This window comes from Notechis scutatus, chromosome 2 (assembly GCF_049901735.1).
Source record: "Notechis scutatus isolate UNSWTSFEM ecotype Mainland chromosome 2, rNotScu1.2, whole genome shotgun sequence".
In the NCBI taxonomy this organism is placed as follows: Eukaryota; Metazoa; Chordata; class Lepidosauria; order Squamata; family Elapidae; genus Notechis; species Notechis scutatus.
In genome coordinates this window covers 192,057,488-192,083,829 of record NC_142010.1, presented here as the reverse complement: position 1 = coordinate 192,083,829, position 26,342 = coordinate 192,057,488, and the positions used below count along the sequence as shown (strand labels likewise).

At 40.9% G+C, this 26,342-nt stretch overlaps 1 protein-coding gene across 4 annotated transcripts in view; it reads left to right on the top strand.

Annotated features, from left to right (window-relative positions):
• The window catches only part of CCDC171 (coiled-coil domain containing 171), a 200,773-nt gene that overhangs the window by 106,642 nt on the left and 67,789 nt on the right, over window positions 1–26,342 (top strand). For all 4 annotated transcript variants that reach the window (XM_087957656.1, XM_087957657.1, XM_087957653.1 and 1 more), the window contains 4 exons: window positions 1,881–2,107; window positions 3,281–3,463; window positions 5,928–6,113; window positions 25,539–25,684. In XM_087957656.1, coding sequence (XP_087813782.1) covers window positions 1,881–2,107; window positions 3,281–3,463; window positions 5,928–6,113; window positions 25,539–25,684 — 742 coding nt within the window. The remainder of the gene's footprint in view (window positions 1–1,880; window positions 2,108–3,280; window positions 3,464–5,927; window positions 6,114–25,538; window positions 25,685–26,342) is intronic.

Below are 26,342 nucleotides of genomic sequence, written 5' to 3'. Positions count from 1 at the left end.
ACCTAGAAAATGGGAACCCCCTTCATTTTCATTCTTCGCAGTGTGTGTATATGAGAGTACATATGCCCGCAGGAATCTGGCTTGCTCTGAAAATACGCCTTGAGAGGCTTTCTGCTTTAAACTTTAGAACAAATATTTTAATTCTCTACAGCAACAAGAGATCTGGTATTCTCCTGCATGAATATAAGCTCTGCCATGGTTGTCATCTTACCCCGATAATATCACAAGACAAGTAATGACAGATTAAGACCTGACTTGCAGAGGGGAAACTAAATTACAAGACTTTTATTAAGGCATAAATAAACCTATTAACCATTATCTAGAATACCAATTAGTAGAAGGAGCACTGACAATTTTATTTATCAACATTAAACACAATTATTAATTACAGACCTGACGAATCTACCAGTAAGCAGAACATGTTGGGTGTGCTGGAGGCTTAAGCCCATTATATGAGAAGGCTGATTACCAGAATCCTATGGGGAAATAAGTAATTGTAGTTGTAAAATTTTAATTGCCTTGGAATAAGGTAAATTATATTCTCTTGTCTTAGAATATAAATAGTGTGGCATTAAGGTACAAGCCTCAGTAGTTTTAAGCAGCACATGATTTAGACATCTAAGCTATAAGGAAAGAAGAAAGAAACAGTTATATTTGTAGCAGTTACTTATTTTCTGTTTTGAATTAGTAAATTCATTGATATTGATAAGCAGCTTTGAGTCTGCTTCTCCAGCAAGTCTTGGGTGTCATATATTGTTACCTTTGGATTAATGAAAGAACAAAAATGCCGCAGGGTTGCATAAGGGCATACAGTTGTTTCAACCATTCCATTCTTTTTCTGTTATTGAACATGGAAGTGCAATCTGAATGGTTGTTAATAGGAGTTTAATATCTCTATCTGTGAAGCTGGATAAAAAAAAATCTTTCTCATCAACAGCATTGTCTTGTTGCCGATGGCTTACTGGTCAAGGTGACATAGGTCCAAAGCAACGCGAACCTCCTATTCCAAGAATATTTGCATCACACCTTTTAAGAGGTTTACTTAGAAAGTTATATTAGACCTTTTCTAAAATTCAAATGAATTTTCATGCAGAATATTCTGCAGAGAGCGCCTGGTTTTGATTGTAAACTGAATTGCTTGAAACCTCTTTGCTAAAAGAGGTTTTGAGAAGTCAGCTATGGGGTAAACAATCCTCCTTTCTTTTTTTTTTAATCCAGTAGAAATTCAGTAGACCTTAATCAGCTTTCAGTGAAATTGCTTAGAATGGGAGCTTTAAGAAGACTCTACCCCGTGATGGCAAACCTATGGCACGCATGCCACAGGTGGCACGTAGAGCTATTAATGCGGGCATGCAAGGAAATACCAGAAGTGCTGAAATGGGCCCATTTTCAGCCTCCCGAGGTTTCCCTCGAGCCTCCAGGAGGGCGAAAACGGCCTCCCCCGGCCTCCAGAGATCCTCTGGAGGCTGAAAACAGACATTTCCGGTATTTCCCAGAACGCCCGTTTTTCGGCCTCCCGAGCAGAGGCTTCCCTTGAGCTTCCTGGAGGGCGAAAACAGCCTCAAACGGGCCAAAAATCAGCTGGGAGGCGCACACATGTGCAGTGTAGGTAAGGGGGCGGGGCGGAGGTGTTGGGTGTGCATGCGCAGGAGGGCGGGGTGCATTGCACTGTGGGTGCCGGCACTCACATGCTATCATGCACATGCACACTTTTGGCACATCACAACAAAAAGGTTCACCATCACTGCTCTACCCTATGCAGGAACTTGTCATCGATTATTACCTTCATCAGATATTGCCAACCCTTTCTTTCTTTTTTTTTAATGTATCCACAAATACAAACCAACTCTATTTACAGACTGTTTCTTTTTCTTTCAAAGATATGAAATCCTGGCTTTCGGGGCACTTGCTCACCAACGCAGCCAAAAATTCATTTTCAAAACTTATGGAGAAACTTTGCGTCGTGATGGAAGTTACTCCAGTGGACAGCAGTCGGAGTATGACTTATGTAGAGAAAAACTCCTTGGTTCAAAGGCTGGCTCGTGGGCTCCATAAAATAAACGCCCAGACCCTCGAAGCAGGCATAACTGACAGGACCCCTGCTACGGTTGGTATGGGTACGATCAGTTACATGATGGAAGCTTTCCCATTGTGTTGGATTTCGAAATGTTAATCCTTTCTTAGTTTAGTTTACATAGCACTCATCAGTCTGCTCAGCTCCCTAAAGGAAAACTGAGGAGGTGCAAGACAAGAGGCAATATTTTTCAGGCTTTCCTTCAATTTGATATTATTTCAGTAATTCTTTCCCCCAACCTTTTACATCCTTTATGTCATTTGCCGCTCAAGGCAATGTGTGTAGTGTTCTTTTAAAATACCCCTGTAAGGTAATGGATGATTTTAATTTGAAAAACCCTGTGATTACCCACTGCATATTCGGGATGCATGCTGTTTCGAAAGACATTTCTCCCCCCAAAATACAGTAATTGCTCTTCATGCTTATTTTCATTTTCAGAAAATACCTTCTCTGCGTATGTGTATATATATGTGTGTATATGTATTTGTGTGTGTGTGTGTGTGTAAAACTTGTTTCCCCAAAAATACAACCTACCCTGAAAGTAAGTCCTAGCTTGATTTTTACACATGCACCCAATATAAGCCCTACCCCAAAATAAGCCCTAATTAAAATACCACCTTCTCCAGCGTACATGGGTAAAAATTAAGCTAGGGTGGGGATGGAGGGTGTGTGGAGCTGCCCTACTACTTACTTTGGACAGTTGTAGCCAGGCCTCGCACACCCTGACGCCTGCCTTGCCAGCCCATTTCTTCTGCAGCTGGTAAGGCTTTCCTCAAGGCCTCTGTAGCTGATAACAAAGCTCTTTATCGGCTACAGACGCCTTCAGGAAAGCCTTGCTAGCCACAGAAGAAGTTCCTGAAGGCCTCTGACAGTGAAAAGGAGGCCGGGGGGACGACGTGCACGAGTGAGGTTAGTCAGTGGATGACATCCCCCGAAAATAAGACCTGGTTGCCTTTTTTTTGCTGGCAAAAAATAAATAAAAATAAGACAGGGTCTTATTTTTGGGGAAACATGGTGTGTGTACACACACACATACACACACACTTTTTTTTAAGAGTTGCTTTGAGAATACTTACATTTTTGGGTGAATTTAGAAAAGGGGAGCTTCGTCTTAATTTGCTCAGGTGTTCAAAACTATTGATTTATTGCCTAACCAACCAGTATTTTCTAGATAACACATTGTTCCTGTTTTTTTTTTAATGCCAGAAAACCGTAGCATCCTTGCAGAAGCAGATATTTGAATTTACACAAAGGCTGCACACGGCAGAAGTAGAACGGCGGTCACTGCGCTTGGAGCTCACAGAATTCAAACGGAATTTGAATGAGATGAAGAAAGAGGCTGACAAGGCTCATAGTTTGCAAGAGCAATTATATGTGTTTAAGCAATCCGTAAGTCTATTTGATTAGAAGGAGGGAGGGAATAATCAGCTTTAAAGGAGGGGATTCTATTTAGCGTCCTTTAAATATCCGTTGGAGAACCTCTACCTTCTTAGGTGGGATTCTTCATTCTTGCTTCCCCTCACACATGCACAAAACCCCTCTCTATGTCTTGTCAATTCTCAGCTGGGAGTTAGCTCTATTAAAAGAAAAGGCCAAAGTTACTCCTGGTAAAATTAGTCCATTATGTTGCAGAATAAGGTACAGTAGATTGAGTCAATAGTCTATTCAGAAAAGCTGAATTCTTGGTCGGTTAAATTAGGCTGTTTGCACTGTGGGAGAACTGGAATTTGAAAACTCAAATGATGTATGGATAACATAACTCTTACTGTTTTTATATACCATTCTGCTTGTATTGCATGCTGCATTTTGCAAACGGTTGGCAAAATTGTCAAATAAAGCAAGTCTTCCTCACATGCTGCAAAAGATCTATGTTTCTACCAGGTTTGCAGTAGATTGAACAGGTGATCTAATGGGGATTATTACCCGGCAGCTGTAGATGGGAAGTATTTGCTACTGCTTCATGTGACTGGAGGTGATCACCATTCACGAAGGCCCACACGTTGTCACATATAATAGCTTGGATTTCTGAAGGCTTTTCCCATACATGTCGATATTGCTGGTGTCCAGGACCTCTGGCCACACATCTTCCAGAAATAGTCTGAATTTCTGGAAACTTTGACAATACTAAAAAGGGATAGCCTCAGAACAGCCCTATTGATTTTAAATACAGCCATAATTAGGGCAGTGATGGTCCTTAAAAAGAGGCAGGTTTTCCAGACTATATTAATGAAGGAAGCAAATAAGGTAGCACTCCTGTAATCCTTGCTTGTCTGTTCCTTAATTGAGACTAGGGATGTCAAACTCATGTCCTGGCGGTGCCTTGTGACATATCGGGACTTTCCCCCCCCTTCGCTAAACCGGGCGTGGGTGTGCGTGACGCAAGGCCAGGAGTTTGACAGCCCTGATGTAGACTGTCTTGAAAGGCTGAAAGGCACTTATGTGGTGGGATTTTTCTGTTCCTTTTTATTGCAGTTGGTACAAATGTAATCCACCTCTCCCAGCAGAAAATGCAGAGAGCAAAGTTCCATTTTATAAAACAACCTTAGAGCCCCAGTAAAACTGTAGTTTGATATCTAGCTCTACAGGTGGTCCCCAACTTATAACAGTTCAAAGTGACTGTTTAAAGTTACAATGGCGCTGAAAAAAATGACTTATGACCATTTTTTCACACTTTACAATCTTTGTAGCATCCCCATGTTCATGTGATCAAAATTCAGATGCTTGGCAAGTGATTCATACTTATGACTGTTGCAGTGTCACAAGGTCATGGGATCACGTTTTGCAAACCTTCTGACAAGCAAAATCAACAGGGGAGCCAGATTCACTTAATGGCTGTCTTACTAACTTATCAACTGCAGTGATTCGCTTAACAACTGTGGCAAGAAAGGTCGTAAAATGGGGCAAAACTCCCTTAACAAATGTCTCATTTAACAACCAAAATTTTGGCCTCAATTGTGGTCGTAAGTCGAGGACTACCTGTATTAAATGGAGAGACAAAGTTTTAACTGCTATTTATTTCATTTTGTCTTGCAACATGTAAATCAGAAGTGGGATTCAAAAATTTTTTCCACTGGTTCTGTGAGCATGGCTTGGTGGATGTGGAAGGAGAGGGATACTGTAAAATTTGCATTCTCTCCCCACTCCTGGGGGAAGGTTACTGCAAAATCCATTCCCTCATCACCCCACTAACCTGCTTTCCAGCTCCGTTCTCCTGTGCAGGGCAACCAAAGAAGACCCAGCCAATCAGCTGGGACTCAGGAGGCAGAGAATAGATGGGGGCGGGGCCAGTCAGAGGTGGTATTCGCTGGTTCTCCAAACTACTCAAAATTTCCGCTACCGGTTCTCCAGAACTGGTCAGAACCTGCTGAATACCACCTCTGATGTAAATGGACAAGAACAGATAAATAAGGACTAGGGTTCTATATGTTGGTAGCCAGTTTTTCCAAAACATTTTAGTTCAGTGCGAAATAAGACATTAGATGTGATCTGGCTGTAGATAAGCACATGGAGCAATATGGCAATTCTGTTCAAATTAATTCCTTTTGTAGAGTAATAATAATCATAATAATAATAAGAACAACAACAACATCTTTCTTGGGAATTTGAAAGAAAAGCTTTCTTGATGCCTGCACTTCTGCTTCAGCTTTTTGAGAAATCTTGCAAATAAAAATCACCTGGCATTAACATTGTCTAATGGCCCTGGCTTGGAGAGGAGAGCCTCTAGGGCAAATATATTGAGCGTTTGAAAACTTTTACATTAGAATGTTGCATATTGGCAAGTGGCATACTGAAAATCAAGTGTATAAACAATGCTGCTGCTTCATGACAGAACACAATTTATTTCCTTTATCAGAAATTGATCACCCACGAGAGGTTTGAAAGTGCATGTGAAGAACTAAATAATGCATTACTCCGGGAGCAGCAGGCCCAAATGCTTTTGAAGGAACAGGCGCAGCAGCTCCAGGAGTTGCAGTTTAAACTGGAATTGCATTCTTCGGAAGAGGCAGACAAAAACCAAACTCTCAGCGATGCCGTAAAGGTAGGACGGTGCTTCTTCGAAAGTAAAATAAAAATAAGAATAAGAATAAAAACCCAATGTCCACCTGAACGCAGTGTTTTAGGCTTTTAGGACCACAGAAGTGATATAAAGTGCAGCCACTCAGGTAAACAGAGAGCTGAGGTAAAAAAAAAACAAAAAAACCCACTTGGATAGAAAGAGGAAAAGAGTCCGTGTTGAGAAGAGAGTGGAGGGTAACCTCTTAAAATTAAATAAAGTATTAAAAAAATGAGCCTGGGTTTTGTTGTTGAGAAAACAAAAGGACAGAGGTCCTGTCCCCTGGCCCCAGCATGTTGAATTTACAATGCACGTAGTAATTTATTTCATCCTCCTGACATCTTTCAAAGAATTAGTCTGGACAGAGGGGAAGTGGTTCATAACCAGAGAGGAGAGAGAGCTCGTATTCTTGTGGTCAGCTCCTTTATCCCTAAGCCATGGTTATTTTTTCTTTGTTTGTTTTGCAGAAGGCCAAGGAGGCAGTTAATTGGCCAGTTGCTCTACAAATTTGCAGTATTTATTACATATGCATGTTTCCCCCTGGGGAACTGGGCAAGCTATGTAATCAGCGCATATTCCTATATAGCTCTGCTGTTCTACTTACTACTTCCTGAAAAAGAAGATGTAACGGGTTTTCCTTTAGAGGTTGGGGGCAGGGGCTATGGTGGCTTTATTGCGGCACCTCTTATTCTCTTATCAAGAAAGAAAAGGGTGGGTGGGAAGGAAATATAGCTACTTGTATTGCTCAAACAGCTCACTGTTGCAAGCTGAAGGTAGTCCTCGACTTACGACCAGAATTGAGCCCAAAATTTCTGTGGCCAAGTGAGAAATTTGTTAAGTGAGTTCCCCCTACCCCCTATTTTACACACCTTTCTTGTCACATTTGTTAAGTGAATTTACACTGCAGCTGTAAATTAGTAAGCCTGTCATTAAATGAATCCGGCTTCCCCTTTGACTTTGCTTGTGAGCAGGTGATTACAAAAAGTGATCACATGACCCCGGGACGTCGCAACCACCATAAATATGATCCGGTTATCAAGCATCCGGATGCAAATCATGTGACCACAGGGGCCATAAGCGTGAAAATCACGTGTCTGTTGCAACAGTCATAAGTGTGAAAAACGCTCATCTGTTACTTGTTGGGGGCACTGTTGCAACTTTGGACCATCACTGAGTGAACTGTTGTAAGTACTTTCATTCCAGGATTGCCAGCATCTCTTTTCAAGACTTCCGCTTGGGAATGAAATTGATGTCTACAGAATGGCAAACTAGTTTCCTGACGAAAGTGGGGACACTCACACCCCTCCCCAAATTATCTTCGAATGGCTACACTGTTAAAGTAGACAGTGAGACAGAACCAAGAAGTAGCCGAGGCCATGAGAAAAACGAAATGCTGTTTATTGAAAATAAGTGTAAGGGTGAGGGAAAACCGATTTGATTAAATTAAATTTTAATTAAAGTTAAAACTAATTAGATACAGTTAATGAAGTTAATCTCTTAATAATTTGAGGCTTTCCCCCTTCTGTTACTTTATCTTGATTACCCTTCCAAATTTCAACAGGGTGTCAAATGTTGATACACCTGGGCAGATCACCAGAGGAGAGTAATCATGCTTGGATATTAAAACGAGTGTTTTCGAGAATTGGATATTAAAATGAGTGTTCAAGAATGTAAACAGATGTTATTTTTTTAAAAGAAAAATATTTCTCAGTATAACCAGGATCAGTGAACAACACATCAAAGATTATAGCAGGTGGTTTTCAAGCTTTTCTTCACCATGGACCGACCCCCCCCCCCCTTTAAATACCTGTTGTGGTCACGGACCATGGCCACGGACCACCAAGGCTTAACTCAAGATTTAAATCATAACATTTCTTCAAGCCTTTGTGGACCCCCTGTGACAATATCGCAGCATGGGTCCACGGACCACAGGTTGAGAACTACTGGATTACAGGCAGTCCTTGATTTACAACCATTCGTTGAATGACCATTCAAAGTTACAGTAAAAAAAAAAGTGACTTTTACACCTGCAATCATTGCAGCATCCCCATAGTTATATGATCAACATTCAGATGCTTGGGAAGTGATTCATATCCTGGGGACATGAGATCACTTTTTGCAACCTTCTGACAAGCAAATTCAACAGGGGAGTCCGATTCACTTAACAGCCATCTTACTAACTTAACATCTGCAGTGATTCACTTAACAACTGTGGCAAGAAAGCCCGTAAAACGGGGCAAAACTCACTTAAAAAATGTGTCACTTAGCAACAGAAATGTTGGTCTCAATTGTAGTCATAAGTCGAGGACTACCTCAGTGGTGGTATGCTACTGGTTCAGACCGGTTCAGCACAACCAGTAGTAAAAAAAAAAAAAAAGCCTCCGACGAGCAGCTGAGAGGATAAAAGCAGAGAAAAGCGCAGGACCGGCCCTCCCACCAGCCCCTCAGCTTTTCTCTTCTTTATCCTCTCAGCTGATTGGCGCTGCAGGTCTCAGCTGGTGTGGGGAAAGCTGCCCACGGGCGTTAGGCAAAGCATGCCCACCAAGCCACGCCCTCCGAACTGGTGGTAAAACAATTTGAATCCCGCCACTGGACTACTTGTATAGTATTTTTTCTATGTAAAGCAGAATGTAAATAAATAAAAAAATAATTAGGAATAACATCCAAACTAGTTTTTTTTTCTAGAAAAACAAACTGAATAGTAAGATTCTTCACAAAGATGACAGCTAATTATAAAAGGACATAACCCATTGATGTATAAAATGTACTGATTCATAAAACAGTGTTAATAGGAAAAAATAAAACTTGTTTATTTAGTTACTGAGTTTGAAAACCTGTACTTTTTAAGAACCTTTAATATTAATGATTATAAAGGCATCAAAGAATAAGGTTAGTAATTATATACTATATACTTTGGTTTGTAAGATATATAACATGTATTACTAAGTGGGCAATATACATTTTTCTGTTATTTTCATCCAGTAGGTTTAAAAACTCCGTTGATTAATTTTGCAGCTTTATCGGTTTTAATTATAATCCCATATTTTTTTTTATCTACCCAATGGTATATCCCATAGAGACAGGCATGCTTGCCAATTATGTTTCAAGGTCAGTCAGAACTAAGCATAGTTCTTAGATTATTTCTTGTAATCTAAAGCAAGCAAAGATAGTAGCCTTGCTTTCTCATTTTGCAACAAAAATTTATGCTTACAAGAGCAAGAATATATACTGTTTTGCACAATAAAACTATCTGGTAATTTCAAACAATAAAACATACTGCTTGAAACATTTTCTATGTCCACAAACACTAGAAACACCTGAGGTGTTGTTTTTTTTGGTGTTCTTTTTTATTTTAAAAAACATGTGGTCCTTCATCTTCTCTAAAACGTATAGCTGAAAATATTTCATGAGAGAATTTTTGGTAAGTTTTATATATTGATCTTAAGCATATATCATCCATGCAGACACTCAAGGCACATAGTCATAAAAATAGCAGAGGCATACATCACTATTACAAATCAAACAGCAAATGGCAACATTCAAAATCCAGGAGTGGCCCAACCAGAATAAATCATGATAAGAGAACTGACAAGTTACTGACCCAATGAAAAGTATCCTGAAATGACAGTATCTTCACTTCCATTAGTCAACTTGCTGGATATTTGGGGAGAAAGAATTCCACAAAGGGGGTTGAAACAATCTTTGGTATGGGTAGGTAGTCCTCAACTTACCACTGTTCACTTAATGATAGTTTGAATGAAATGCATGTAAAGCACCTCTGACTATCACAAAAAGTTACCTCCATGGAAAGTTGCAAGCTGCCGCCGCCTGCTGAAATAACTCTTCCTTGTTTATTGGGTGTGGTTTGAAAGAACTCCCTGCTAAAGGATCTCTATGCGTTCTTGCATGGAGCTGAAATCCTTCAAGCCTGCCTGCACAAAGCTGAAATCCTTTGTGCCTGCTTGCACAGAGATGAAATCCTTCAGCAGGTCTTTTTGGTCTTTGAGGACTATCTGAAAGAGCCCCCCTGCTGAAGGATTTCAGCTCTGTGCAAGCAGGCACAAAGGATTTCAGCTCTGGAAGCGAGCACAGAACTGAAATCCTTCAGCAGGGGGCTCTTTCAGCCAGAGCCGAGGAATCGAAAGGATTTTTAGCAGCAGTGCAGTAAGGTAAGGAATGCAGGATGCCTTGGGATGGGGGAAGCTTGGTGTAGGTGACACGTGAGCCTCACCCCATTTGGGTTGGAAAAAAAACAACCAAAAACCTTGAATCACTTTCCAGGTGGAGTCTCTTTGTCTCTCGCAGAATACCCAGTCAGTATTACAAGCAGTTGTATTGTCTGGATACTTCCAGAGGCTGCCAGGTTGGAAAAATGGTTTCTGCCCATCACAATTTGAACCTGTATTTAACATTATAATCTACAGGGTCACCTGCTCCATTACAATCTAGAAAAGGAGTGAAAAGGCAATATTAAATTACAACTTCCACCATCCTCAGCGTCAGCCCTTTGGGGTAGTCAAGAAAGAAACACAAATCACGAACACTTAACATTACTTTTATTACACAGTTACATTAACAAAATCTTGCCAGTTTGAAATTACCTCTCTCTCCCCACACCTTTACTTCCAAGAAATTAGGGAGGGTCCTTTCTAAAGTATTTGCCATGTCCCCATTGATTGTGTGAACTAAACTGCCTCATATCTGACTCTTGCCTAGTCTGCAGTCTCCTCCTCCTGTCTCTCAAAGACATTCTCACAGATGTTTACATTCATCTAAATTGGCCAGTGATGATAAGAGCTGTGAGCTGAAGTTTGGCAACTTCCATGCTCCTGACCATAAGACCAGCTGATAATGCTAGTTTTAAAATAACCATTAATGCATCAGGGTAAGGTTTGCAAGATTGTATTGGGAAGTATTCTGAGTGATTACCCCATAATTATGGGGTCCTTAATTAACAGGGATAGAAGAATATGTCACTATAAGTTTTATCTATTATCCTCATATGCAAGGACTAAGAATGGTTGGTACTAAGTTGATACTAAACCTATTATAAACTGGAACATCAGCATCTAATAGATTTGGAGAAAGATGGTGAAGCATGCATAATCTCAAACTAGCGCCTAGCTAGATTATATTGCTTTTCCCTTCTCCCACCCATTGATTGAAATATTTTCAAGCACTAGGAGTTTAGCAACATCATAACATAATACTGGACTTTGTACATGATAAATGCATTTGCTAGGAAAGCTGTCTGATTTTAAGAATTCTCAGTCTTACTGCCAAGTGTAATCAGCATTTGTGAGGTGTGTCTCTCTGGATTGTTAGCGTTCGTTTGTGATGTTTTTTGTCTCATCCTTTTAAAAACAGTTGATGAAAATCTCAGATTCAAGTGAAATGTTCATTGTAATCTCAGAACATAAATTTTGGAGTTTCATTTAGCAATACAAAGGAATGTTTCTTTTTCTTTTGCCTCTAGATAATAGGCTAGATTTAGATTGCTCGAAGGAGCCTTGATGATTACCAGTAACTGTGTTGTCACTTTGGCAAGAAAGAGCAATTCTAAACACTATCTATTAAATTAAAAGCTGTTGTTCATTAAAGAACATAATGTAACTGATTATTCATTAGTGAACAAGTTAATAGTAGACTGTTAATCAAATGTATCATGTTAAAGCAAGCCAGAGAGAGGACGAGAGATCCCCTCTGAATTGTTTGGAGGCTAAATTTCATAATTCACTAATTAGTTAAAGGATTTGGTTGTTTAAAAGTTTTGCACAATGGGTATGCTCGTCACCTAAATAATTGATAAAAACCGGTATTAAACAGAAATTACTACCTGCCCTTTTTTGAGTAACACAGATTCTTATTCAATCTGTTCTGCATAAAAAACAGCCATTCTCATTTAGTATGACAGTGGCTCTGGTAGATATCATCATCATCATCACCATCACCATCACCATCATCATCATAGCCATTGTCTATCCACTGCAGGATGAAGACATCTTCCACATGTTTTCAACTTATATGTTCCTGAGCTTTCTTTTGCCAATTGGTCTCGTTCATGGATACTTTTTATCAAGTGGGATCCATGACTGCCTTGGTCCACCTGCTGTCAGTTCTTCTTGCTATATGACCAGCCCCATTTCCATTTCAATTCTTCAGCTCTATTGATGATACTGTAGATAGTTAATGTATGTGTAATCATCTCTCTATCTCCCCAAACATATGGAAGAGACGGGAGAAAGATATATTCTCTGAAGTTTTCTTTGTGCTGACTTTCCAGAGGTGTGCTTTCTCCTTGTTGCCATGTCATGTTCAGAAGACCATGGTGGAATTCCTGGAGAACTTTCATTAGAGAACTGAGCTTGATGAAGTCGTGCACTTGTATGTTGCAGCATCCTAAGTTTGCAATGATCAACGGTTAAAAACACTGAGTTTATCAACTGTAAAGCAGATAGCTCAGATTTGAGACTTGAGCACTGCAAGATGGGGTGAGCTCCTGTTCTTGCCCCAGCTCTTCAAACCTAGCAGTTCAAAAACATGCAAATGTGAGTAGATAAATAGGTACCACTTCAGTGGGAAGGTAACAGTGCTCCATGTGCCTTAGCGTATAGTCACATTGGTTACATGCCAATGAAAGTGTCTTAGGCCAATGCTGGCTCCCTCAGCTAAGAAACTGAGGTAAACATTACCCCCTAGAGACAGACACGACTGGACAGGGGAAACATTTACCTTTACCTAAGTTTGCATTGTTTGAAATGAAGATTTCCGATACAATCTACCACATTAAAAGAAAGCGCATATACCGGTGTATGAATATTCCCTAACAAATGACAATGCGCTTTGATGGCCTTCCATGCTTTTCTTAACTTAAAAAAAAATCTTCTGTGCCTTTTTTCTTTTCTATAGCAAATGTCATCCTAATAAATGCTTCTGTCCATGACCTTGAAATGTTGAGTGAAAAGGAAAAGGTCTGTTGAAATAGATATTTCAGGAACTGGTGGATGGGATTGAAATGTTTAACAAATAAAACGCCAAAGTGTACTTCCGTATAATTTATCTGAGATATCTGAAAATGTTTATGGATCTTTAAATTTTTATTCAGAATACAAGCTGGCTTCTTGTTAAATCCAGTTTCCTGAGAGATTTTTGTTGGTGTACTGAATGAACTACAAAGCAACTATATTAGCTTGAGAGGTACAGAGAGAATCAACAGACTTATAAAATTGCATAGAAGGTTTTCTTAATGGCTTAAACTCTTATCTTTTTCTAGTAGCTTTAATATCAATACCCAGGACTTTTCTTTGGGCTTCTGATACCCAAGTCCTTTATGCTAACAGATCTTGTTATTCTTTTAAACAGGAGTGTTAATGCATCATGCAACTAGTTTATAGATGTCTTTATTAATCTTAAGCACCTTTCCCCCTCCTTTCCTTATGTGTGAAGCTTGTGTTTATAAAGAGTGTTTTAAAAACTCCTATGAAACCATAATGGTTGTGCAGATAGTGGTGTTGCTCTCTGAGCTTGGCTTTTTTTTAAGTATATGTTTTATTTTTATTCATAGACATTTTTAATACAGTGTGTTGTCAGGGCATATCATTTACAAAAAAATCAAAAAGAAAACAAACAGATATTGACATGTATACTAATAACAATAATAATAATGGTGTAACAGAGTCATTTTAACTACATTTCTCTTTGTCTTAGCTTGTTTATAATTTTGTTAATTATGTCAACATGTTTATAATAGTAAACCCTCTTTATATTTAGTTCATATGTAACAATAGTCTTTCTTCGCCTATTTTCTACCTCTTCTTTCTAACCAGCTTGGCTTTTTGCTTGCTGAGATTTCACTGCTTAACACCATCATTCTGAGTGAAAATGGGATTTGCTCCCTGTTTATATACAGCAGCTTGCCCTGCCAGGTTTGGCAGGACTGTGGTTTTTTCCTTGGTAGTTCCTTGATTAGAATATTGTTGTTGTTTTTTTTTGCTTGATTGTTTTCTGGGTGTTATCTGGGTCTGAGCTGCTGGAAAGGATATGTTCAGTGTTCCAATATTTGAAGGTCTCCTACAAAGATGAGGGGTGGGTGGGTGTCAAACTATTTTCAAAAGCACCAAAAAGCAAGATGAGAAACAATGGATGGAAACTAACCAAGGAGAGAAACAACTCAAAATTAAGGAGAAAAATTCCTAACTGTGAGAGCAATCAACCAAAAGAATAGCTTGTTATCAGAAGTTGTGGGTGCTCCATCACTGGAGGCTTTCAAAAAGAGACTGGAGAGCCATTTGTCTGAAATGATATGAGGTCTCTTGCTTGGGAGTTGACTAGAAGATCTCCAGGGTCCCTTCCAACTCTATTCTTCTATGTTCAATGTCTTTTTGTTTCCTTTTTAGTTTTTTATTGTCTTGTTTGAATGGTGTACAAATATGGTTTATTTCTATGTGTCCATTGATGGCTAATTTGTCTGAATGCCAAGTTTTCTGGAATTCCCTAGGAAGCTTAACATTTAGAGAGATGCCGGCAAAAGAAGCATGCTGCAGGTCCTGTCTCTCAGGGAATTATTTGATGGACCAGAGGAGGCGGGTCTTCTCTGCCATTGGGCCCACCTTATAGAACATTCTTTCCCTGTAAAAGTTAGGTCAACTACATTCCTCATTATTTTCCAAAAGGTTTTCAAGACCTGGCTGTGTTATTAGACCTGGAGTCTCAGGGAACCAGTGAGATTTTGAGGTGGCTCCATTGCTAATTGAATTGTGTGTGTGTGTATGTGTGTGTTTTAAACTTTTAAAATCTGACTATCTTTGACATGTTTATTGCTTTATATGTTTTTTTGCTCCATACCACTCAGTCACTTCTTGTGAGAGGGGAGACAATATAAATTTGATAAATAAACCACTAAAGATAAAACCCCATCCTCACTGCTAAGAGGAACGTGAGACTTTGTGTGAGCTAATGATCAATATGTAGTCTAAACTACTCCATTGTGCTTCAGAAAAGTAAGTCAAATAACAGTAGGGAACTTTTATGGACTTTTTTCCAACTTCTTTTTTCAATCTATATTGAGAAAAAAAAACTCTTAGTAAAATTTACACTCAAAGGTACAGACGTTTGTATATTCCAGCAGCTATTTACAGGTGTAAACATATTGCATGAGTCCCTAAGTTGAACTATAAAAGTGGTGGACCAAAAGTCAAACCATTCTATAAAGGTAAAAGTAAAGAGCAATAGTGGTTTAGTGGTTAGAATGCAGTATAGCAGGTTGTCTCTGCTCACTGCCAGGAGTTCAATCCTGACTAGTTCAATATTTTATTCAGCCTTCCAGTCTTCCATCCTTCCGAGGTCAGTAAAATGAGGACCCAGATTGTTGGGGACAATATCCTGATTCTGTAAACCACCTTCAGAGAGTTGTAAAGCACTGTGAAGTGGTATATAAGTCTTAAGTGCTATTGCTATTGCTATTCTCCCTGTCCAATCAAGTCTGACTCTATGGGACAGTGCTCTTCTTGATTTTTTAACCAAGGGAGCCAGCGTTGTCCGAAGACAGTGGTGCATGGAACTCTGTTACCTTCCCACCGAAGTGGTGCCTATTTATCTACTCGCATTTGCAAGCTTTTGAACTGCTAAATGGGCAGGAGCTAACAGGAGCTCATACCATTGCGCTGAGGTCTTGAACCCAAGCAGTCAACTTTCCAGCTGACAAGTTCAGCAACTTTAACCACTGAACTACTACTGCTATTTTGCCACCCCTTTGAAGTGGGCCAGATCAGCAAACAGACACCACAGGAACCTACTATAACTCTTTTGTTGCGGATTAACTTTGTGTTTCTTTCTGACTATTTCTTCCTTTCTATGGCTAGGCTAATATTTGCGAACAACTGTTGTATACCTTCTGCAAGGCCTTCTCCATAGTTCTCTATAGATTGCCTCAATGAATGGATTTTTAGGACTGCTATGCTTTGATTTAAGTTTTCGGAAAGCCTTGTGTAGATCACCAGGAAGATGGATGGGAATGGAATCAGTGTAAAATATCTGAAGATGCCTGTCAGAACAGGCTGCTGATAGTTGTGTTACAGGAGCATGATCAGGTAGGGCAGTAAAATTAATAAGGGGGAAAGAAACGTGGATTAAATCTGTCTGGGAGTAGAGACAGATGGGGTCAATGGAAATTGTGACTCCTCTTCCATTGGCTGGAGAGAAAAAAACACCTATTTCCCAATCTTTAATGTTACCTGTCGGCTGCCCTCAAAAGTACTTGGTTCACGCCTGAGTAGAATGTCGGTACCTGGCCCAATCTCATTTTGTGTAGCATTAAGACCTCTGAGTTGCAGTAATTCTGCATAGCACTTTTCAAAAGGAATAGCAAGACATGTTAACGAATGGATTTTTCCATTGCTGTACTCAAGGGTAGGTATAGTTGCTTTGTGCCAGCTGCTTCTCTTTTGTGTAGAAAATGATTGGTCAACATATGGTGATAACTGTTAAGGTAAGGTCTCTTTTAAGTCGGTTTCCACTCTGGAGAATTCATGGGCTCATCCATGTCGTTTCCTGGATGGCAGTACAGATTTTGCCATTGGCTTTGTGTGGGACATTTTTACTACTATTATTTCCCAGTTTGGCCCACAGCATTGGCATTTCCTAACGATCTTCTTTCCAAGTGCAAACCAAGTCTGACCCTGCTTAACTTTTAATGAGGTGTATAAATGTAAGCATAGTGCTGTCAAGGTGTTTGGGGTTGCTGCCATTCCTTGTATTTTGCTTTCTACCATGTTCCTTTAATAATTTCTCATGCATTGGACTTTGGTGAGAAAGTGAGGGTTTGCAACCAACCCTATCGCAAATAGACATGGCTGTCCTGATGGTTGAAATATCAGCTGTATTTAACGGTAGAATAATTGGGCTCACATAATTAAAATGAGTTTTATAAGTTTCTTTGCCCTGTCCAAAAGAGTACTCTCCATTTCAGCTCTGTTATAAGCGAGCAATCCAGAACGGGGCTTCGTTTTTTTTTTTTCCAGTCACTGGGGCTCCTTATTCAGCTTCAACTTTTGAACAGTTTGAACTAGTCTCTGCCCCTGTTCCCAGATAAAAGTGTTTATCAAGCTTTGAAATGTTCTTCTTTTTGTAAATATGAAGGCCCAGGGAGCAAAAATAAACGGCTATATTGTGGATTAAGTGAAATATCTCAAGGCTGTGCTTTTCTGATAAGTGAACCTGAAGTGACCTTTCTCAGACACAATTACAGAGCTGTATGTTTTTCCTTTAATTTCATCAGGGGTTTAATTAGTATACAAATAAAACTTCTCTTATCTTCTTTTCTACCTAATTGGCTTGTCTTCGCTTCTATACGAAGCATGTGTGAGTGGGCTGTAATGAGGGTGACCGTGTTAACCTTTCTCCCCAAAAAAAAAGCACTCCTGCCTGAAGGCCCAAAAAACCGAAGCTTTGGATTTATTGCTTTGCAATCTCGGTGATTCTCCCATAGGCTTTCTCATGAGCAGAAGGGCTTTGGGTGCTGCCAGTTCCCACTGCTTAACAGGGATCTTCATTCTTCCCCCCTCTAAATGTTTATTGATTATCTCACTGTTCCACATGCGGCTTCCAACAACTTAATATCAGGTGACAGTCCAGAGAGTTTCTCCAAGTAATTAGAGTTGAGCATTGGGGGAACAATTAGGACCGGCGTTATTAAACTTGATTTATCCTATTCTCTCCTGAACACTTTCCAGGATAGCAGAACATCACCTTTCCTCAATCTAGCCTGGTTGAGAAATTAGTGGCTAACCTGCTGCTTATCATTGTTTCCTGGCTGCCTGGAGGCCCACCCTCTTGGTTCCAGTCATTCAGCTGGAAATATTAGAGTCCATAAAGTTTATCAGGGTTTTTAATTAGATCAATCGGAGGAAAAGGATGGTGGAGGGAAGGAGGAGGAAGATTTAGCAACAGAAAATATATGACTTTCAAGTACTGCAGACTGTGGTCAAACAGTTTTAATGGCTTATCTTTAACCCCTGAAGATCAGGACTTAAATATAAAGAAGAAACTTTCTTCTGAAAACACGTATGTGTGACGGGAAAGAATCTGTATCCAGAACATTATTCTGTCTTTTTATGCCATGTGTGCTTTAGTTCATGGCTATCCAATCTTTTGGCTTTGAGTGAAGACGAAGAGGGCTGCATATAAAATATATAATATACTTAATGTATATCAATCACATAATAATGTCAGACATTTATGATCTTGTGGTGCCACATTACTAGCTGTCCATGGCCGCCTATGACCTATGGGTTGGATATGCCTGCTTCACTTAGTCTTAGATTTTCACTTGGTGGTCTTGTAACAGCTTATACCTTGTTTTCAAAAGCAGTTTAGATTTAATAGATTAAGTTTTAGTTTACTTTGTTGTCATTGCACCTCATACAACAAAATCAAACACCATCTTCAGTGCACATCGTGACCATGAAAATAAACACAAACACACATCATTCATCTTTCACACATTGAACCAACCCCCCCCACACACACACACACACCGCACCAACACTGCACTATACAGCAGAATTCAAAAGAGCTACTACCCTGGGATAGAAGCTGTTTTTCAGCCTATTTGTCCTTGTTTTTATTATTCTGTACCGTCTACCAGATGGTAATAGTTAAAAAAAGGTTCCCAGGATGAGATGGAGTTAATCTCTTACAGAAGACCAATGTGGAAATAAATATCTGATGCATTTGTATCTCGTCAGAGGGCACTTGATATTCTTCACCTTGATATCCCAAGAAAGTCTATGTGTTAAATTGGGACACAATTATTGATAACTCTCTTCTCTGATTAATCATGTACACTTACATGCAGGTTAGGTGCTTCACTTTAAGAACTGTAGTAGTTAGGCAAGGAAGTAGTTAGGCAAGGAAGCAGAGTTGCTCCTTTTAATTGCCATTTTTGCAGGGAGTCCTCGACTTACAACCATTCATTTAGAATTGCTCCAAGTTACAATGGCCCTGAAAAAAAAAATGACTTATAGCTGGTCCTTGGCACTTAACATCCATCGCAGCATCCCTAGAATCACATGATAGAACGTTGGGCATTTGACAATCCTCATGTATGGTTTTAGCTTTCAGGGTCATGTGATCACCACTTGCAACCTTCCCAGCTGGCTTTCGGACAAGCAAAGTCAATAAGGGAAGCTGGATTTGCTTCACAACTGTGTGAGTCATTTAACAGCAGTCATTCCATATAACAACCATTGCCAAAAAAAAAAAAAAAAAAGGTCGTAAAATTGGACACCATTCTTTTAACAACTGCCTTCTTACCAATGGAAATTCTGGTCCCAACTGCGGTGTAAGTCTAGGCCAGTGATGGCTAACCTATGACACGCATGTCACTCGTGACACACTGAGGCACTTTGACTGACACGCCTGTTGGTGTGGGGAAAACCTGCACATTTAGAGGCTGCCTGTGCTCTGCTCCAATCCCTGCTCCCTGCTTGTTGCGTGAGGTGTGGTATCACCGCTGCCGCAAGATCTTTGCAGCAGAGAACCAGTTTTAACCGCCATAAACTGAGGTTTGTCAGTTTCATTACCTCAGGAATGCTACAGGAGGAAAGGAGATCCATGAGGTTCACAGCCCTGTAAGGTGGCCTTCCGATCCCCACATCCTGCACCTGCAGCCCTGAGACCAGGGAGACGAGTTTCACAGCCCTGTGTGATCACCCCAGCCCAGTCCGTCATAAACCAAATTATTGATATTTCTTGAAGTGACACACGACCCGAGGAAGGCTACATTTCCCCGATTTTCGACACACCAAGCTGAAAAGGTTAGCCATCACTGGTCTAGGCCTATCTGTATCAGCATCATCATTCCAGCTTTGTCTAAAAGTGAGTTTTGCTTATAAGAGCTGGCCAATAAATCCACATCCTCCTTTCTGCCTGTGCTGCCATCTTGGTGTCCAAGATACAATGTCTAGAAGACAGAACTTGAACTCCTAAAACATTTTGCAGGGAAGAAAAATTGGCTGTCAGTCATTGCAAAACAAAAGTGGTTCAACTTACTGAGAGGCATGCTGTTTGCACATTTGGCACAAAAAATAGTTTCTATGTTGAAAAGGATTTTAAATTGGTGTTATTTTTCCTCTACGTTTGCAAAGAAACGCAGAAGTCCAAGCTGAAAAAATTTCTAATTCTGTAACTCAGTGGCAATACATTTGCCCTAATCAGGGATAAGATGTTGAGATTTGTACTTTTATTTCCACTGCTTTTATAGTGACAATGACACAAGGAGCTCAGAGATGAGTAGAATAATCCAAATTCTTAAAGAGCTATACCATACATTTCTGATGTGTGTCAAATGCTCTTTTGCATTTGGAATCTGGCCTACCTTCCATAAGAGGACATATGAGAACTTGTTCATTAAAGTCCTGGATAAAATTATCTTTTTTGAAAGGATTTTAGACCGAGTTAGTCCTAGCAGTTAAGCTTTGTTTATTCCTGGAAGAAAGGTGTAACTGCAGATTTAAATTGTTGTGGTTTGTCACTCCAATTCTTGGTGTTGGGATTTAAGAGAGCCATTTTAGAGACATAGTGAATCCTTGACCTGGACCTACATAGAGATAGCTTCTCAATAAAGGTAGCCTCTATAGATAGTCCTTAATTCATGATCACAGTTGGGCTGGAACTTCTGTCACTAAGTGATGCAGACATGAAGTGAGTTGCATGTGATTTAACAACCTTTTTTGCTTCAGTTGTTAAGTGACTCACAGGGCCATTAAGTCAATTTGACTTCTTCCATTGACTTTGTTGGGAATTCCTGGGAAGGTAGCAAATGGCGATAATGTGACCCCAGGACTCTACAACTGTTGTAAATGTATGCCAGTTACCAAGCACCTGAATTTTGATAACCTGAGAACAGGAGTACTGTGATGCTTGTAAGCATGCTTACTGGTTGTAAGTCACTTTCTTCACTGCTGTCATAACGTCAAACACCAAGGCTATGTATCTGTATGAGTGTAAATTTAGACAGATTTAGACACACAACCAAGTCCTGGATTTGCAAGGTACCAATTCAGAGCACTTCGAACAGGATTCATTTTTAGTACCGTGTTTCTCCAACAATACGCACCCCCAGTAGGAAGACCCAGCATGTTTTCTAGGCATAAGGAGATATTAAGCCCCTCCCCCCAAATTTAGGCCTAGTTTAAAACATGTGAAATTGGGGGGGACGAGGGGAACTTGCCATTAGGAGCACCCCGCGGGCAGCCACGCCTTGCCACCAGCCGCTCCTAATGGCCAATCATGGCAGATTGCGGAGAGCTCCCTACCCCCACCAAGCACCTTTGCTGCAGACCCAGATATGGTGTTGGGTGCAGGCCGGGTCAGCGGGTGGACGGTGGCGGTGTGGATGTCGGCCTCGGTGGCGGTGGGGCACTTTACATCGCACCTGCCACTGTTGCTTCCTCCGCCGCTGTTGCTTTCCCTTCTGCCCATGCGCTGCCGCGTTTGGAGTGCTGCACATTCCTCCAGTGGCAGTGTTTCAGCTGCTTCTCGGGCGGGGAAGCCATAGCTTCCACGGTTCCCCCTGGCGCTGGCGCCTCTCTCACCAGTGCTGTCTCCAACAACAGGATCAGCAGTGAGACGAGAACCGCCTGCCCTCCCGCAGGGGCATCGCTTTGATTGATGGCAGCTGCGTCGACAAGGTCCTGAGAGTCGGTGAGTCTTTTGGGGTTGGGTGGGTGGAAGTGGTGGAGGGAGGGTGATGCGATCCTTTCTCTCCCCCCCACACGCCTCACTTAGCTTCCCGCCCCAGAGCTTCAGGTCATGGTCTTGTCCCTTGTACGGTCAGGCGATCCACCCCAAAGGAGGATTCATCAGAGGATCCACCGCAAAGGAGGATTCACCCTTTTAAATGCACTCCCCTCCTTTGGGGTGAATCCTCTGATGAATCCTCCTTTGGGGTGAATCCTCTGATGAATCCTCCTTTGGGGGGAATCCTCTGATGAATCCTCCTTTGGGGGGAATCCTCTGATGAATCCTCCTTTGGGGTTCTCCCAAAGGATCCACCCCAAAGAAGGTTTCATCAGAGGATTCACCCCAAAGGGGGGGAGTGCATTTAAGGGGGTGAATCCTCCTTTGGGGGGAATCCTCTGATGAATCCTCCTTTGGGGTGGATCCTTTGGGAGAACCCCAATGAATCGCCCAACCGTACAAGGGACGAGACCATGACCCGAAGCTCTGGGGCAGGAAGCAAAGAGAGGCATGGGGAGGGGAGAGAACCGATTGCATCACCCTCCCTCCGTCACTTCCACCCACCCAACCCCGAAAGACTGCGGGAGGGCAGGCGGTTCTCGTCGGCAGCGAGGTCTGTCTCACCACAGATCCTGTTGTTGGAGACAGCACTGGTGAGAGAGGCGCCAGTGCCAGCGGGAACCGTGGAAGCTATGGCTTCCCCGCCCGAGAAGCAGCTGAAACACTGCTGCTGGAAGAATGTGCAGCACTCCAAACATGGCAGCGCACGGGCAGAAGGGAAAGCAACAGCGGCGGAGGAAACAATAGTGGCAGGCGTGATGCAAAGTGCCCCACTGCCACTGAGGCTGACATCCACGACGTCAACGACGCACGCCCGCTGACCCGGCTTGCACCCAGCACCATACCCAGGTCTGCAGCAAAGGCGCTTGGGGGTAGGGAGCTCTCCACGCTCCGCCATGATCAGCCATTAGCAGCGGCTGGTGGTGAGGCATGGCTGCCCACGGGGAGCTCTAGGCGAGGGTGGGGGGGCAGAAATTAAGTCACCCCCGAAAAGACAGCTAAGCCATTTTTTCGGGCATCAAAAAAAAATAAGGCCCGGCCTTATTTTCTGAAAAACACGATATATTGGCCCTTTCTTCAGCCCATCTGAAGAGTGATCCAATACTTACGTCTGCAGTGGTGGTATGCTGCCAGTTCACACTGGTTCTAGCGATCCAGTAGCGCTGGTCAGAAGTTGGTGCCAACCACCCACCCTCCCCCACCCTTTCCTGTCCTATATTTCCTTCGTTTGTAGCTCAGCTGATAGGCATGACAGGGCGGACTGCCGTGTCTCAGCTGTTTTACTCACCAGTGCTGACGGTAAGTTTTCATGCTTAAAATTGCCCATTTTAGAACGCTCCCCCGCGCGCGTGCACGAAGCGCCCACAGAACCGGTAGTAAAATACTGCTCATCTGAATTTTAGAACAAAAGAAAGAAAGAAAGCTGGTTATAATTTGCATGCCAGTGGTACCCAGCCCCAACTAATACTTTTACTCCTAGTGTGCAGGAAGATTACCTTCCCTGTGTGCGCCTGCGAGAAAATGCCAAGAACCCTGGACAGGGGCGGGCAGGGAGGAATCAGTTTTTTAAATGTCAGAAGATCCTATTGTGTACACTAGATCAAATTTCAAACCATATACAGTATATGATAATCTACTGAGGTATTTCAGGGTAATGATTCATATAAGGAAAGAATCTTGAACCAGATCTTGGATTATAGTTTTTTATTCATGAATCTGGAGGTGCAGTATCCCCTCAGATAAGTGCTCATCTTTCAAATGCAAAATGGGAACATTCCTCAGCTTCCCAGGTATTTGACATAATCTGCATAGGGCTTTTGAGCTTCTGTTGATCTGTTGAATTTGGGAAGTGTATGCACGCTCCGTCTTTCTGGAAATTAGTATTCCAATTTTTTTTTTTTTTTTGCTTTTTGCTTTTTCAGATTCTCACAAAAAAAAAAAATGGTTAGAAGGAGTTGCAAAGCATCATAACTATGTGTATGCTACCGTCAGTGTGTGAAATTAGGGATTTTATGGAATGCCTAGGAAATATATAGAATGCCAAAAATGAGACTTCAAAGTATGACACGCTTAATATTTCACACATTTCCTAGTCATACTACGCAATGGCAAAAGGCAAACTGGCAAAGTAAAAAAATATTTCTGCTTAAAATTCCATTCTAGCCTTCCTTCTTGCAACAAGTAGGTCAATACTAGTCTTTTTCTCTTATTTTGTTTTTCAATAAGAAAATCCTGTACTTTATTTTGTCTTTCATTTTCATATATGTCTTTTCAATAAAGAGTTAGGGCTTGCTAACTTAACCCTAACCCCAGCCCCATTCATGAGTTCATTGGGTTCTCCTTTCATATTTTGCCAAAGTAGTTCTTATCATTCTGCATAATGCCTAGGTATTATATACAATGCCTAGTGAAAGTATATAGCATATTATAATAACACAGACATTTCATATTTTCCTAAAAACGTCACTCATTCTGTAGATTTCCTAGGCATTCAGCACAATGGCAGTTTTTCACGTATTGCTGGTAAGCATATACAATTCCTGGCTCCATTATGAAACTTTTTAATTTGTCCACAAAGCATAATAGGAATTTATTCCTGCAAACAGAAAACCTTTACTAATCATCATAGTAGTAAAAATAAAATTCATTTATGAAAAAAGCACCTTTAGAAATCACCTCTTCGTGCAAGTCCGTATAAATGCCGTACAGAAGAAAACATATATTACCAAGCAGCAAATATAGTGCTGACATTGGAAGAATGTCTGTAGCAATTGTCAGACTGTCCAACACTTGAGAAAGCCAAATAAAAAGAAGCTTTGAATTGAAATTGTACCAGAGCAATTCAGAAGCCTTTGAAAAAAATATAACCTTACAGCAATTCATATAAAAGACTTGTTTGCATTTTGCATGCAAAGTTGTTTAGTGGTTCCTCCTTTGGGAAATGGTTTGCATTTTAGCCATCTGAACTGATTTTCAAGCTGAAGCATTGACTATTAGAGCCTATCTGGGAGCAACCTCGAAGGAAGAGAAACTATGCAATCCGTTTGTGAAAAATCACAAAAATGCATATATCATAATGTTTATAATTGGAACTTTACTGAACAGTTCAAAGAGCTGTAGGATAGGTAGTTCCCCTCCCCCAATTACTTTTTTATTCTTTTATTTTCCAAGCAGCAATTTTCTTTGTCTTTCCACCTATGAATCCACATGCTCTAAGTTCTTTGCTGTGGGAGTGTATTTTATGTAGGCTTCCCATAAAACCTAGCTATTGCTCTTGGATGAGAATCTTGGACTACTCCGGCCTTTGGAGCAATCCAGCATAATTCTTCTTTTAATTTACATGAATGAACCCTAAGATAATATATGTATATATTTATGGAGTGCCTTCATCATATGTGATCGTGTACAAATCAGGACAGTTTTTGTTGTTATAAAGCAGTTAAAACTGCAACGTTCTGGATGTTTAAGAGGAAACCAGTGCTATTTTTCTTTGAAAATAGCCCCAATCTATTTCATAGTCAGTCTGTATTTCTCTTTGTTTAATAGCCTATGGCATAAATTGAAGTTAATTATCAGAGCTGACAAGTAACTCTGTTTTCTGTCTGCTCTCAGAATCTCTCCGAGGCAAAGATGGAGCTGAGAAGAAAAGATCAATCTTTGCGTCAGCTCAATAGACATCTTACCCAGCTGGAGCAGGACAAGCGTCGGCTGGAACAGAACATCCATGATGCAGAGAATGCCCTCCGCATGGCAGCCAAGTGAGCGCGGGGGGCCTTGGGGAGATCACTTGAAACAGACAAAAGATCAATTCTTACTTTCATGCAAAGGATTTTTAGTCCTGGATAATGCAGCACTGGAAAACAAAAAGTACAGCTGCCCATCTTTGAAATGGTAGTAAAAAATCCTCTTGAAGAGAAACATATTAATGGCCCTTTTCAATCATTTCAATGTCCGCGGATGAAGTGTGAGCAACAGAAGCATGAATGTGTCTTGAGTTTTGCCCCTAAGGTGTACCTGGGTTGAGCGAACCATCTGACCAAAGGTCAAAGTGGTTTTGATGGGAAGAGACGTTAGTATATGATGGTATATATGATAGTTGAACAGTACAGCACATGTATCAAAATACTCAGTGCCTACAAGTACCCATTGACCCTGAGGTTTTAACAGTGCACAAGTATAGTCATTGGTGTATCTCTTGGCTAAAAGCTCAGAATTGGTAAGTAATAAATGCATAGAAAAGGCAAGTAGCCCATCACCCTTCTAGAGTAATCAAAACAACATATAACAGAAGATATACCTAGCACAGCTTTCATACATGACAAAACCTGCAACTTTTCAGCTGCCTTTACACAGACAAAATAGCCATTTAGAAACATTCCTTGTGGCAAGCTTTTCTTCATATTTAAACGGGTAAGA